Source organism: Thunnus albacares, chromosome 16, assembly GCF_914725855.1.
Source record: "Thunnus albacares chromosome 16, fThuAlb1.1, whole genome shotgun sequence".
Lineage (NCBI taxonomy): Eukaryota > Metazoa > Chordata > Actinopteri > Scombriformes > Scombridae > Thunnus > Thunnus albacares.
In genome coordinates, this window is record NC_058121.1 from 13,028,650 (window position 1) to 13,045,408 (window position 16,759).

Sequence of the window (16,759 nt, forward strand, 5' to 3'; positions counted from 1 at the left end):
AATGGTGTCCTCTTCCCATGTTTCCAGGATCGCTCAAGCGCACTTGAGTTAATAAAAAACAGTGTTTGCAGTTAGTATGGTGTGTATTATTGTACACTTAATGTGTGTGCATGTGGGTCGGTAGAGGCCAAGAATGAAACATGAGGCTATAAATATGGATATATTCACCAACTGTAGTTCAGCTCTCCCAGAAACCGTAACATGAATACTGTATTTAATGGGCCATAAAATACTGCCATTGTTTTTTTTGCCTGTTTCTATTCCATACACAAGTTACACGAGTTTATACTTCTATACTTTTCTTCATTGACATTTCCTTCTCCCTAACATTAAATTCACCCATCACAACAAACTCACCCTTACCATAACCTCACTTTCCAAAAATGTCTGCACTCTGTAAGTCTAAAACTCAATTTTGCAGGAATAGAAGAAATACAAGAGCACACACATATACAGTACAGTGCACACTGGATGGAAATCGCTGACAGAATCTTCACTCCACAGTGTCCAGTACTAACCACACACTATTTGGAGCATCAGTGTCATAACAGAACTGAAAGTTCACATTAGCAGTTTGGTTCTTAACCTCTAACCAGACACTCCTTTTTTGTACACAAGCCCAAAAATAACGTACCCAAAATAAGAAGGTTACTGTTCTCCAACCCTTTTGATTACAGTCAACCCTGGTCTCATTTAAAAGGTAAATCTTTACATTTTTCAAACCAGTACATCAGAATGAGTATAAGTGATCCTGAAAGCAATACCACCAAGGCTAAAGCGTCCCATGGCAGGGAGAGTATCACTGAACAGGTTATGGTTCAAGTAAAGTGCATAGCTTCAGCTAATCCATCCGCAGAAACACATATACACTGGCACACACATCTGCAGAATTTCTACTCTAAAGTTGAACACAGAGGCTTTGTTCTTGTGTTGGGTGGTGCAGAGGGGGCTTGCTGGGTGTGGGGAACTCCTCTCCACCAGCGAATAGGAAGCCGTTAGTATCAGTGGGCTGTTCCCAGACCTGCTCTATATTCCTTGTAAGACAAAAATAGTTTTCCCTTGAACCCCACGAGTCCCCTTTTGGACAGCCAGAGAAAGAGAGAGAGAGAGAGAGAGCTTTAACTTGCACAGCAGAGCAGTCACCAATTTTTTTTTTTTTTTTGTATAAGCAAGACATAATTAAAAAGTATACTTTAATAATGAAGAGGCTAACAACATCAGTGTTAGCCAACTTATTTATTTTGTGATAATAAAATAAAAATAATACTCACAAAGTAGCTATTCATACAAAAAAAAATTATACTGTTGATTATGAACAGTTCAGAACTGAATGCCTGAGTAATGCATTACTTGTTTTCCTTCAGTTTAAAGCACCACACAACTGTTTGATATGAAAAAATACATGCTAGTGTACTACAACTGTTGTAGTTCATTCCTGTGTTTGGTCCAAACATCCCATGATCGCGTCTTGACTCTTGAAAATACAGTAATGTTGTGTTACTTCATATACAGTTGCTCATTTCCTTCAGTATGTGCAGCATCTAGATTTCATAATCTAAATATACATGTAGAAAGTGAGGATACTGACTTCCATGTACTTCACTATTGTACTCACTAACACACACACACACACACACACACACACACACACACACACACACACACACACACACACGCACACACGCTTAAAGTTAAGCTAAGTGATGGCATCTTAAGCAAGATGGAATCAAGGATAATGTCAAACTGAGTGTTAAATTAAAATTATACATTCGTATAGTTTCACAGTGATAACCAAAAGTAGATGCCCTGAGATTTAAAATGACTGTTGAAAAAAAGATTAAAAGGTGACTTTAAAATAAAAAATAAGGCACTTCTTTGATATTAGAATAAAATATTCTATTATTTGGGTCATGACTCTACAATGTATGTTTAAAATAACATTGCATCCTTATGCTTTAATCCCATGATCTGCAGTTGATCATGATTCATGATTACTGGTACATTAACAGCAGCTGGCTGTTGTAACACTTACATAGTCCCATTCACTTTCACTTTCCACACATTTATTTACAACTTGGGTCTGTTTTTTGTAGTTTTGGCCATCAGTCCTGTCAGTAATAAGAATGCTCTACTCACAAGTTAGGTGATTGCTGATATCTGTGAATAGAGCAACATCATAACAAAGATGTCTGATGGTGCAAGAAACGCAAGCTGTCTTTCAGTTGAGCCTCCAAATAAAGTGGTTTAGATTAATCAGCCATTACCTTTGATGAGTATAATGTGTAATAGCAATGATGGCCAAAACTACAAAAATAAGAAAAAAGACTCATAAACTGAAATGATCCTTTTACATCCTTCATATTTCCTTGGTCTTGGATACACAAGATATGTATCACACACGCGCACACACACTACACAATACACACATAGCACATGATTTTCCTGATAATCAAATTCATGGACTGCTCTGATTGGACTATGTCTGTGACTGACCGTTACATTACTGGGATTTGAGTACGAGCAGAAAGGTTTCTGTAATGTCTCAAGACCCTTTGAGTACTAAACTGCTGGTCACTTTGCAGAACAAAATGTCAACAAGCACTTAATTTCAACTGGTTCTAATAAAAGTGTGTTCTTTTTTCTTTTCTTTTTTTCAACAACCCAATAAATCAATGATGTCACTGTTTCAGGTTTTGGCAGCCATCATCTCCTCTCTTTTCCTTCCACTCTGTTTTTCCAAAGCTTCTCTCTGTGTGTCCGTCTCTGTCCAGCAGTGTACAGCTCAGGCACTATCCACATGTTGGTTCATCTCCAACCCATCCTCAGCGTCTTTATTGCCCAGGGCTGAGTTCCTCTTGCTCGGCTCGCGTCCCAGAGCTTCAGCTTCTTCCAAGGTGGTTGTTAGAGGCTTGCCCAGAGTCTCAGGCAACAGCAATGTCAGCACTCCGATAATAAATGCCAGGATTCCCACGATTAGCTACACAGGGGTCATGATTTAAAAAAAAAAATAAAAAAGGAAAGAATAAATTTGTTAAAATTTGTTTTGTTGCCAGGATACCTTCGTAAATAAACTATAATGAATGGGAACAGGGCACAAAGGTGGCTGAATGGCAAAGGTTTGCAACTTAAACATAAACAAAACATTTTAAAAAAAGATGTTCTGAGAGAGACAGCTGCAAGTAAACATGTATGTATACCTGAGGTAGGTAGACCCAGACGTCAGCCAGGTATACACAGAAGGGAGCCACCACACTGCCAACACGGCACATCATACTGCCACTACCTACTGCCAGAGACCTGGAGGAGGAGCTTACACAGTCAGCTGAGCGCTATTCTGTATGTCATGGCCATCACATTATAGAAGACAAAAATGAGCATCACCACCAACATATACAAGAGTTAATTACTGTAAATTCCCAGCAAAAAAGCTAAATTATTTGAGGGTTGTTACATTATGAGGTGTAGCATAACCTATCTACAAATACAGAATGATAGAATTATAAAACATATAATTTTAATGACACGTCTTTCATCCTCGATTATTTTTTTCCTTAAACAGCAACTCAATGCTAGCAGCCTTACAGACTATGGTGTACAGAATGTAAACAAAAATACATTTAGATTTTTTTTTTTTTTCTTTAAAGTTTATTAGGTAGTATTCCAGTTTCCACAAATAGGACTGCCCAAAATCTCAATATATTAAAAGAGTGGAGACCAAACTAAACATTTTCTTCTTTCAGGTTAATTTAAGAAGCATGTTCAAACAAAAATGTCTTTAAAAAGACAAATCACAAATAGATTCTAGTTCAGAGTCATGTACTCTATGTCCCAGGGAGCTTTACGTGATCTGATGCTCTTAACTCTTACCTGATGATTGTCGGGTAAAGCTCACAGGTGTACAGGTAGATGAGACCAAAGGCGATGGCGATGGCAAACTTTCCTGTCATGCTGAGAGCGATGGCCAGCACCTTGATGTCCTGTAGAAAAGACAAGTGAGTTTGAAAATGACAGACAAAACCTCCCATGGCAAAACTTGTGCTTTTAGAGCCTTTACCCAGTAAATGATATTACAAATGATATATATAAATGATTCTTTCATACTCAAAAACACAGACACTTGACCTTTGACCATCAGGCACTTCATCAGACTATCATCAGACATTAATAGTCAAGCTTTAAACAAGAGCACACACTACCTTACAGTCCTCCATGGATGGGTGACCTAAAGTGCATGCTGACTTGATTCTATTTTACCAGATCTGCTGATAAGTGATCTAATAACTGAAGGAATGAATGCCCCCTCAGTGACTCTATTATTACTTTACTTAACTGTTATACATGGTGGCATGGGAACCATAAAACAGAACTGCTTCTCTTTACGTATCTATGCATGCGAACACTGCATGCGAGTGTCTGTGTGTGTGCATATATAGATGTGCATTAGTATTTCACTCACAGCATCTCATTATAACTGTCATGTCAAAAATAAGGTAATGTAATACAGTGAAGAGGCATCTCATTATTGTGGCTGGCTATTAGCTGGAAATTTAATTAATTATTAAGTAGGTCAAGTCTCAGATTAACTAGAATATAATACAAGAATATGTAGGAAAATGAAGAGGGGTGGGTAAAAAGCTAACTATATTAGTGTCATGTGCTGGAGTACAGAACTTTAGTCATGTAAATAATATATTTTTTAATCCTTACAAACAAATATGTACAATAAGCTACTAATGTAGACTAATACAAAGTACTTTTACTTCAAGTTTACTCAAAGTCTTTAATATATATGTACAAGGAGGAGTCAAGCATTTAATTTGACTGTGTATTCAAGTGTTTTAAATGTGTATGTGAATATTTCATGAGTGTGTGGGAACAGTACAGTCAGAATGAAGAACTGCATCGTCTGTACTTGTAAAGAGAGCTGTGATATCAGGAGCTCCAGTGGCTCTCTAGCAAACACTTGGAGAACTATAACTCAGCCTGGCGTTATAACCGGGATACCAGGATAAAGATACACACAGCAAGAGAGAGGCTGTGTGAGGTGATCCCATCCTAATGATTTATTTTTAAACTGTTGGTCTGAATTCAACCATCTTTATTTTAGGCTCCACTAATGTTAAGTGACGTTAAGTTCTTTATTATTTTGTGTTCTTATTTCCAAATGTATTTCCAACTATGCTATGGAGCAATCATTGCTATGGTTTGTTTACATGGTATTTGCGGTGCAGACATTGTGTATGTAGTCACATGTGTATATAGGACACACATAGGGTTGTTTGTGTGGAAATAACTGGTTTCCCTGTCCTATGTGAGCTTGAACACTGGTAACCTCATTTCTACTGTGAGTGGTCAGTTGTGGTGGCAGAAGTGATTTTTTTTCATCCTGCACAGACGCCAAATTTGCCAGAAAAATACAGATTGGGGTAAGTAAAGTCACTGAAATAAGTATAAATGTTAGGCTTGAGAGAGCTATTACTCCATTATATATAACTCCATTACTAATAGAATACAGCACAGACGTATTCAAAAGCGCTCAGAGTAGATAAATAGGGAGACTGTTACTTTCTGAGACATTTATAACTGAATGAGGTCTTTAGCTGCTTAAGTTAAAAACACTAGCATTACAAATCTTCAAAAACATATGAAAAAACCTGCTTAACAAGTATGTATAGGAAGCTCAGGCCCAGAACAGAAGAGCACACTGTGCAAAGATCTATAGAAAGAACTACAGAATCTATAGAAAGTGAGTGACTAATGTCAAGTTTGCTGAACACTGACAGCATAAGAAGCTGAGTGACACACCCCTAACAGTGATGAATTAGAGGGCAAAGAGGTGTCAAACAAGAAGGAGCTTAGGTTAAAAAATAAACAGGGTAGAGTGAGGCAGGCAAGTTATAAATACAGGTGAGTTTTCTTATGACTTCAGCCTTGACAAGGCTTTGAATCAAAAGATCTTTAAGAGAAGTACATGCTGAACACACATACAGTATGTGCTGAATATAAGGAAAAGAATAGATACCCAGTAGCAAAACACATACTACAGTATACTGCAATACAATGTAACCATCAGGAAGGTGAAGAAGTTGAGAGAAGGAAGGAAGAGAGGATATGATAAGTTATCTTTCTCATAATACTGAAGTCTGTTTGTCCGTTAATCTGGTCTGATTGGGTGGTGAAAGTGTCCATTGTACATATTTTAAGCCCTGTCACTAAGAAACTGTCACCACAACAAGTTCACATATTCTATTCTGGTCATTAAAGGGATTCTGAACACTTCCATCCTCTGTGAAACTTATCTCTCATATGTATTAACATTACAGACTGTGGCATGTTTGCCAAGGGAAGATATATTTGTCTTTGTACGTAATTTACTAAAGAAAGTTGCAGACACTATGGTATGTGGGGCTGTGTCACGTCTGCAGATGTATTTTCATCAAGTTGTGTCTGAAGTTACTACAGTGACACAATCAGAGAGAGGAGAGAAGAACATGATGGATAGACTAATCTGTCTTTCTCCAAGTCGTTATTTTTCACCTTATGTTTGTTGACCTGCTCCGTTCAGAATGGCTTTCAATGTCAAAGGTCATGTTGACTCGGACATTAAGTACCAGCTGTTTGCCAATTCAACCATAGGCAGTACTAATTTGAGTCACAGCTCAGAACACACACACTAGGAAGTGCCAGTGTGTCATGTATCAGGGCTTAACAGTAACAGCAGTCCAGTGGCTCTGGGAAATGTCAGGACAATAAACTCAAGAGCTAATGGTCCAGACAGATTGTGCCAGTGCAGAAAATACTCAAAATAAAATAGACTATTTCTGTTTCTAGCTTGCCCCTTTCCCACAACTAACAGTCACAACTTGTTGACAGCGGTGTCACTGTGACAAGTGCGATGCTCCAATTGTGGTCAAAAATGCAAGTTATAGCACATAACAATGAGAGAAAGAGAAGCATTCTTGGAAAGATAATTTGCCTGTATTGATGATAACAGAATGATTTGTGTTGCATCTCACCAGTTCCTCTTAACTTTTTCTTTATAACAGAAGTTTTTGTAATGATTGAATAGATCGCGAGCATGTATGCATCTAAGCATGTGAGAAAGGTGAACAACATGAGTAATAATACTCGGAAGAATGTCACTTTATATTTACATACACTGGGGACCACAATGATGAGCATACAAGCGATCCCGGCCAGGAGCAGAGCTGGGGCACAAGTCCTCTTCCTGCCGATCCGGTCCATTGCAAAACAACCAACCAGATAAGAGGGGAGCTCCACTGCACCTGGAAACAACCAATCACAGCAGCTCTCGGTCAGAGGTTATCGTGGCAGTGACACAGTGACACCATGACATTCTATCTAGGGGACCTAAATAACCTGCATCTGAAATGTTGGTGACACTAAGCCTCCTAAATGTGCTCCAACATATGTCTCCAAAGAAAAAAACAGCCTTTTTTGTATGATCTGTGTTGATGTGTTTGATAAAGTGTAATTCACAGACATTATTAGTAGCAAAAATATTAGTTTATAGGTATCATTTTATGAAATAACTATCTTACAATGTACACAGTTTGTGTATTGAGAATGAAGGTTAATATTGGGTTTTGCTTGAGAAAAGCCTATCCTGTCAATGAGCAGTACATTTCACTTAATCAGTTCTTGATTTGTTAAATAAACAATTTTTCGTACAGCTATTTTATTGATTTTCTGTAAAAACCCTCCTGTTTACACTCTTTATTACCAGAAACAGAACAGTTGACAAAGCCAAAATGGAGAACAGCAAAGTATCTTACTGCTTTCTCAATGACATAATATTCCCCTAAGTAATATATTTCCCTCCAAGTAATATATGACCCTATATGACCATAGCACAAACGCAAACAGAATTGTTCACACTGTGATTCTCCAGGCAGCTTTAAATAGTACCCTGCTCAACTTGGTAACCAGGGTCGGACTAAGTTCATGGCTAAGATGCCTTTTTGTTTACATGGGAGGAGGCAGATATGTAAACAGGCAACCTGAAAAAACCTCCAGCCTCAGAGCACACACACTAAAACAGACCAACACGAAGAAACACATGGAAACAAACACACAGCCTGCATTTAAAAGTAGTGCGGCGGTTGTCAACAGTAATCCATCCACCAGTAAAACCTCAAGTATCTCTATATTTGGATGACCCAATAAGGTTGTTATTGAATAATTGTGCAATATCATTACTACTATTTTCCTTGTTCTTTCTTGCACACTCATCAGCCAAACACTTACCAGCAAGGAAGAGGTTAATGTACTGATTTCCTCCTAGGTTGACTGAGCCCAAAGAAAAGACGTAATAGCCCAGGCTGCCGATGAACCAGATGGCCCACACTGTGCATGTGCGCCCCGCCATCCTCCAACTGCCGAAAAGATCCAGGATGGATAGTTTCTTTTCAGACTGCAATGGCCGCTCCTCTGACTCCTTCTCCAGCAGAGCTCTGCTATTCTTGTCCTCTGGCTCCAGGAGATCCTCGGCCCTCAGCCTGCACTCAAGGCCGTTGAAGCGGGCTATCGTGTCTAGTAGGGTTTGAGTTTCCTTGTAACGGCCCTTGGCCATCAGGTAAAAAGGCGTCTCGGGGAACTTCCAGCAGAAGAGCAAGAAGGGCGAGGTGCATATGGAGAGGATGATCTGGTAGATCCACCAGACCCGCACCAGGTAGCCAGTCAAAGCTACCACCATGATGCCAACTGCAAAGGCTGCGTGCACATGCATAGAAGTCCATGTGCGTACCTTGAGGCCAGTGAACTCGGTCACGTAGACAAACACCACCACCAGGTAGCCGCTGGACACCTGCCAAATGAAAGGAAGGAGGCAGGAGGAAGAGAGGAAGGAGGATTGTAAGATAGAATGAGGAAAAGGGTGAGGGCGAGGAGATGACAGAGGATAGGATTGAAGGAGAAGGGGAGATATAGAAAAAGGGTTAAAATGTTCTGTTGATAAATAGGCTTGAGAGAAAGAAACTGGACATTGTAATGGTCAATTGCAACAAAAATATGCTAAATACATATATAGGGATGTGACAATACAACTTTTTCTTGCCCAATACCAATTTCAGTACCTCATCACAGGGTTTCTACCAATACAGGTCCCCAATCTGAAACAAGTGCTCTCTTTTTCCCAAATTGGAAATCTGTATACCACAGTGCATGGAACTCATTGGGATCATTTTTAAGTACCTATACCCCCAAATTCTGTTAGCTCCCTCCCTCCCAGCATATTTAGAAAATGCAGCAGAGGACTGTGATTGTATGGGGGGGTAAGGCTGCATTCACACCAAATACAGAAATGCGGGAAAAATGGCAGTCATCCCGTTCATTTGAATGGGGGCAGTGTGTTTATGCTGCAGGAGTGCAGCCCAACATCATGCTGCAGTGGCCAATCACATAAGCTGGTGAAAGTAAAAGTTTCTGTGTGGTACCTTTGTTGTAGCTGAGTTAGCGGCTGTACTACCTGAGACTCTCCAGTGTATGTGTGTCTGTGGGGGAGTGTCAGTACGTAGCCGTCAGGGCGTTAACATTCTTTTTTTATATAAATTTCATGACGTAGACAAGTCCCAACCGGTCGACTCTATGTCAGCATTGGCCTTACAAGGTTCAGGGCTGCTTTAAAACACTAGGTGGTGAGTTGAGCCATTTTCAACCAATGAAAAGCAGATTTTTATAAATTTGGCAAGAAATGTCAATTAAACACCAGCATTTATATGTTACATCACAGTACAGTCATATCATTTAGTTTACAGCTCAAAAAACATGTTTAAGTGTGCAGTACCTCTTTCAGTAAAGTAATATGAATATGAAACTCTGGATTTATAATAACATTAATAAAGTTGATTTGTAATGTGGTTTGGTCATGCCTGGCCAATACCCAGTCTGCATAATAATATCAATATCTGGCAAATCAGATTGGTGCATTCATATAACAAATTTTCAATAGACATACTTGTGATATAGAATTAAAAGTGTCGAACTTCTTTAATGAGCACAGTGTCTGATTGTTAAGTATGCAGGGATTTTAAACAGCCAAATATTCAGCATGTTATCGAGATATCAAGTTTATATTGCTGAACAGCAGCGGCAACTGTTCTGCTTTTGTCATACATGATAGTAAACTGAATATCTTTGGGATTTGGACCGCTGGTTGGACAAAAAAAGATGAAGATTGAAGATGTCAACTTGGACTGTGGAAAATTATAATGGCCATTTTCCAATATTTACTGACATTTTATCGACAAAGTGACTAATCAATTAATAATAAAAAAATAATTGGCAGTTTAATCAATAATGAAAATAATTGATAGTTGCAGTCCTAAATGGGATAATGCTAAATGCTAAAGTTTGCTGACAATAGCTAATATTAGCCACTATAAGCTACTGGTTATACCAGACCACTTTAGCTAAAAGGCTTTAGCAGAAAAACCTCTGAGCGTATTCAACTGAGCAACGATTTGTTTTATCACTTATGAATTCAATTTTTCATTTGTAAGAGGAAGAATATGTTAAATATGCAAACATATGTTACATGTTTAAGGCCTCTGGATTGCCTCCTGACCATTTTTCACACAAGCACATCTATGAGACACAGGAAGAGTACATCAGTAGTATGTTGATATATGACTTAAATATGTTTAATGTTTTTTTTTTCCATGCCAGTTCATTTTAAAAAAGACATGTCTAAATCTCAGTGTGATAATCAGGCCATAAATACCTGCTTGTCAGACTGAAACTACACTGTGTTAAGCGCGGCTGTTCAGACTGAGTCCACGCTGTCTGAGAGTCTGAGTCTATGTGAAAAACAACAGCTGTAGCTGAGGAGAAGTTGAGGGGGGAAGGGAGAAGACGGAGAGGGGTGGAACAGTAGACAGACTGTGTAAGCTCTTTCAGCACAACTTTTATAGCCACGCGGGTCTGTAACCGTAATGACTCCCTACCTTTGGCTTGTAAACATGTTCTTTTATGCACTTATTATGTGTTACTCTGTACACAGAAACAGAAATGTGCACACACATAAACATACAATGATACACTAATTGAACCGACCGACTTTTACCAGTACACAAGAGCTAATTTCGTTTGTAAGACGTAATCTGATGTTTACACTTTAGACATTAACCTAAACAGCATGAGCAAGAACATCAGCTCAACTCAGATGTAAATGTCATACACAGAGATCTATGTTTGACATGTTTCCCTTAACAACTCTTTAAACTTCAAATAATAGGCTTTTACCACATTATAAGACTGTTAGTATTTCATCTTTATCTTGGCTGTTTTTCAAGGTGGATATGTTGAAACAAACACTGCCTAAATATAACAACTTCTTCCTAGTAACGAAGAGGGAAGAAATGTCCAGTAAAGGTTCCACAGTTATAGTTTGTTATATTTTTTGCTTATTATATTTGTTATTATCCACAGCTGGTGCAAACATCTTGCTTTGGTTTGAGTGTTGGCTTGACTGTATGAGGTGGCTCCTAATATGTTCATGGAGAACATTAGCAATTGGCGGAAAGATTGTTTTGTAGAACATTTTGTGAACTGTTTTGAGCATCCAGAAATTACAAACACATAGTGGGCCTGAAGGAGTGTGTTTGTTTACAAGCTGGGAGTGGAAAGTAAGGCACAGGCATTAATAACAAAGATTAGTTTCCAAATGTCAGCATTCATAGATTGATATTAGTGTTTTAAATGGCAAATGGCAGTGGCAAATTACCTCTATCAGCTAAATTTCAAGTTTCAGAGTCTGCACTGAATTTCATATTACAGCAGAGCCAACAATGACACGTGAACACACAGCTATACAACCAGGCTTTGTAGAAGTAGCTACACAAACATACAAGCACTGAACTCACCATGGCAAGGAGAAATCGGAGCACTACAAATAAATAGTAGTTTCCAGAGAACGCCACACATACCCCGAGACCAAACTGACAGAGGCTGGTGAGCATTAGGATCCTCACACGACCAACCCTGAAGGAGAGAGACACCCATGCAGGTAGAGGAGAGAAAAAGAGAGAGAACGTAAAAGATAAAGAGACAGAGGGACAGAGAGAAAAACAGGTAAGCAATCTGTGAAATAATGGATCATCTACAGTAATTGTAAAAGTGTACTGGGGGACTTGAAACAAGGTCAACGGGGCGCAATGCTGTAAGCAAGGTATGACTAGATCAACAGTATGATGTAGGTATTGAATATCATATATTACATGTTTGGATACAATTGCACAGAAAAGTTAAATAAGTTCGAAAGCTAGCTTTACAATATGTTTACTGTGACATTAGAAAACCATTAAATGTCAAATTTATGTGAATCTGGTTACAAGTTCAAGCCCAAACTGGTCAAATAATCATTCATTCTTCCTGCAGCATTGTGCAAGTTTGTGGACTGACACTTCTCTTCATGCCTTACAGATTTGCATCAATTTTTTCTGCACAATGTCTAATAGAAATTATCTGCATTAACAGTATAATATAAGTAAGTGATTGCCCTTTGCTTACATGGAGGAGATGCCACAACATCTTTTTGCCTGCTAAATATAACGTAGGGCCATTAATGACTGACTTGACCTCACATTGACATCTAGACTTTGACAATACCCACCTCATAAAAGCACTTGGCCCTGGTGAATAAGAGCATGTATAAAAATTGTAAAAAGTAACATGAGGTGCAGAAAGGTGCTCATCCATAATAACCACTACCGTCAGCACTTAATCCTGACCTGCTGCATCTTTACTCTGTTAGTGTGATCTGTTACATGAGATGGTTGGGCAGACGTCAAAGCAAGTGTACCCTCAGCTCCAACTTTATCAGACTAAAGTCCTTCTTCTAAATGCTGACCACTTCAGCCTGGTCTGAACAGCCAACTGCTGTTTGGCCAGGTCATCTGATCTGTTCAAAGTGTGCCCAGACACCTATTATCCTCCTGCCACTCTCATCTTTTCTTCCTCCCTTTCTTTCTCTGAACTATCTTCCCTCTATCCCATCATCCACACCGATCTGGCCTCAACTCTTCCTGCCTCACTGTAACCCATCCTTCCTTATCAAGAATCTGATAATCAAGCTCATGAGGCAGCTGTAGGTGTACACTCAGTCAGTGTTCATACGTCAGCCACTGAGCATGAAAGAGAAGAGTATCATGTTTCATGTTGATGCAGAAGTGCAGCCATGTCCTCTAAAGTTGCATGTACATGTTTACAGAATTATACACATACAGGATCTGTAAACCACATTCTGTAATACATTAATATGTGCTGTAGTCCCCATACACAAGTGAAAAGAACTTCCTTATATGGTGACACATCCTACAATTTACCTCCCCTCTCTAAACACCCACTCTGCATGAAAAGTACCCTCCCCTTCCTCCCCATCATGCATCCTCTGCTTACCTGTCAGCAATGTCCCCAAACACCAGCGCACCAATCAGCACCCCTAACATGAAGGTGGGCTGGCACAGCTTGGCCAGCCACTCTCTCTCACACACTAAATCCCAGTCGGTAACTATGCTTTGGTAGACTTCCGTGTGGTCATAAACAAAGTTCCCATTGCAGGCTGTCACTGTTTTGTTGCCATCAAAGTTGTATGTAAAGTCTTTTGGGTTGGTGCGCAGGGCGCACTGGCACCGGCTGAGCTCCCATTGTTGACCATCAGCCGTCCTCACCACCAAAGGCCCAGTCCCTGCTTTGAATATTGGCAGGATGTCATCCAGACTAGATCTTGTCAGGTTACCGTACAAGACATCGGTGATGTTGCCGGGCACACTGCACACAAAGTTTGGAGTCTCGACCAGGAAGACAGAGGCCAGGTAGTGGATCCCACAGGCTACGGACTGGAAGACTGCTGCAAAGTACAGACATGCCTGAAATCTGGAAAGAAATAAAAAACATTAAACATATGCTGAAATAAGAACTGGAGAGGAGATGATAAGTGATTTGGAGGCAATCATGTTGGCCTCCCATTGAACAAGTAACTGCAAAACGAGTGGAGAGTGTTTTGACCAAGTGAAATAAATACATTCATTGTCGAGACATGTAAACAGCAGTAGTTTATTTAATCAGCCACATAAAATGTGTTTAAAACAAAAACTCAGTTGTTGTTGTCAGTGATATTTTGTTATGCAAGAGGAAAAAATTGCATGCAAAATATATGAAATGGACATTTGCTTTTGTGAGAAAATCTGATAAAGAAGTCAACAGAATTCAACATTTTTATTGGCTAAAAAATTGCTGTGAAATCCACAGTAATTTAGTCAATTCCACAGACAAAAGCCAATTTAGTCAGCTCTTGTGGCAGTTGTGCTTGTTGTATTATCTGCCTGTTTTTAAACATTTTATATTTACATTTATTTTGGCTTAAACACAAGCACCTCAGCAGTCATCTGTTTAGATCTGTTCTCATGTACTAACTCACACAAACAATGTTGTCTCTGTTGTGTAAGTTTCTTAGTTTTCACATAGAAAACAGTACTTTAAGGTAATACAATTGTTATCAATTTGGTGTTTGATTATTACTCATCAGGAGAACCTGAACCTGAGATCCTATGTGCGACCAAATGGATGCTGTTGATGGAGACCTGACTTCACTACCGCCTTGGCTGTCCTCTTCACATTTTACTATACATTCACAGTTGAATATAAGGAGGAAATAACAACATCGCTGGAGTCTGTTTAAAAGGTATTGCTCATCAACACTTTCAATCACATCTTATTTCCTTTACATTCTTTCTACTTGCATTTTCCCTGTGATTGCTAAGATTGCTATTAAGATGTCTGTAAAGGTTTGTTACAATAGGTAATTAAAATCTTGTTTGGTGTAACCTATTCTACAAAAGCTTATTTCTATGTTTGACAGTCTTAAAAACGTTTATTTTGATCATAGCTTGGTTATTACATGGGCAGTAATGGTGAAACATTTTTGTTTTTTTTATCGAAGCAGTGGATGCAATGCACTTTAATATGATTTTGGATCCAGATCTGCTCTCTCTTGGCTGTGTGCCCTGAACTGATGACCGCCTTACATTACTTTTGCAGCAGTAAGATTACATTAATTCTAGGGTGAGTTTTTTCCTGTATGCTCATGCTAAAACCAACTGTAAATCAACATTTTAAAGCTTATATTTATCTTTTTCACCCCTGACGATATTTTATGAGGATTTGTTGAATTGTGGCTACAGATTTAAACAAGCTTCTTACATATTTAATGTTGTCTTTGTAATATTTTCTAATGTTTGTAATATATACACTTGAAAGTTGCAAGTGTAAGAAAGTTGCACATGGTCCCTGCTACTGTTATGGCTAGATGGGAGATGGTAGAATATTTTCAGAAATTATAAGAACTGGAAACTGAAAACATTCTTATTTACAGTGTTGGGTTGAGGCCCACACAGTCCAAACATTTCCTGCTGTTGCTACTTCACATTAAAAGCTTCTCACTGGTGTACCACTGTGTGGCTTTTATTATGAAGCATGTACAGGAAATGCAAAACTGTTTGGACTAATGGTTAGTAAATATTGGTCTACACAGCAAAATGTTTTGTGCTGTTTGGTCAGCAGATTAGTTTTAGATATTGCAAATGAGGATTGATAAAAAAGGAAAGAGCCACAGTGAGCTGGTAGATGAAGCTGCAGGCAACAAGCTCTTTTACTACAGTTTGTGTGAACCGGTGCACTTCTAATATGTCATTAAGGTAAACAACTTATTTTGTTCTCCTGTCCTGTCTAAGAGAAAACTATTTATACTGTGCATCACAGATATAATTGCAGCAGTTCACTATTCATACTATTCAGGGTGTGTATTTCTGTCATATGGAAGAAGGCCATTAGATTTCTGTAAACATGGTATACACAATCTCTGCACACAGGGAAAGATATTTACACATAAGCAAACATGTTTGTTTCTGTTCAACAGTTAACAATAAATAATTGGAATACTGTATCATAATTTTACTATTTCATTTTTACAGTTACGATTCCCATACATGCTTCTTTGATCAAGCTAGACTTAATTGTCTTGGCTTAAATTTCTTTGATTTTAAGTACAGTTTCTTTAACTTACATTTTACGGTTACAATATTGCCACTGTAAATAAAAACACAGTAAACTTACTGTGATTTATTTTACAGTATTTTAACTATGTTCGTCATTTTTCAAAAAAAAAAAAACACAAAAAGGGAGCAAAACAGTTCCTCTAGCTGAAGACTCCCCCACCACTGAAGCATTGTAACGGTAATAGATAAAAAGTTTTATGCACAAATGATGATAACTGGCATTAGAACTCTTATTGTTTTCTTGGTGTTTGTTTTCAAAAATGCATTCGTAACATGGAAGAAAAATAACTTACAGTAAGTGAAGTTAATATTCCAAAGCTGCCCAACTGGCTGTTCAATTGATACCACAAAAAAAAACAAACAAAAAAAAAAAAACCGAACTCATTCACACCACAAAGAATATATGCCACCTTCACAGATCTGGAAAACAAGCCTATCGCTCATAATACCTTTTGAAATGCCCAAGCTGGTCAAACAAGGCCTCTACGGTCATTTTCGGTGTTTGCGTCTCTCTCCCCGGCGGGCAGCGGATTGTGAGCGCTGCAACCCTGAATAATAATCTTCGGTTTCCACGGAGCGCAGCGAAGGTAGGAGGGGCGCGCACACACACACATACAGACACACACATACACACACACCCAGACACACTCACAGACACACACTACCCCACCCCCGCGCCAACATAA

At 38.8% G+C, this 16,759-nt stretch overlaps 1 protein-coding gene across 1 annotated transcript; it reads right to left on the reverse strand.

The window, feature by feature from the left end:
- Positions 1 to 147: 147 nt before the first annotated feature.
- On the reverse strand, positions 148 to 16,714 carry slc22a16 (solute carrier family 22 member 16). Its single transcript, XM_044329930.1, has 8 exons — positions 16,523 to 16,714; positions 13,417 to 13,893; positions 11,883 to 12,000; positions 8,269 to 8,827; positions 7,159 to 7,286; positions 3,868 to 3,977; positions 3,198 to 3,297; positions 148 to 2,977 (listed from the first exon to the last, which is right to left on the reverse strand). Exons 1-8 carry the CDS (start codon positions 16,699 to 16,701, stop codon positions 2,783 to 2,785), a joined length of 1,866 nt encoding a protein of 621 aa, XP_044185865.1. The 5' UTR covers positions 16,702 to 16,714; the 3' UTR covers positions 148 to 2,782.
- Between the last annotated feature and the right edge of the window lie 45 nt (positions 16,715 to 16,759).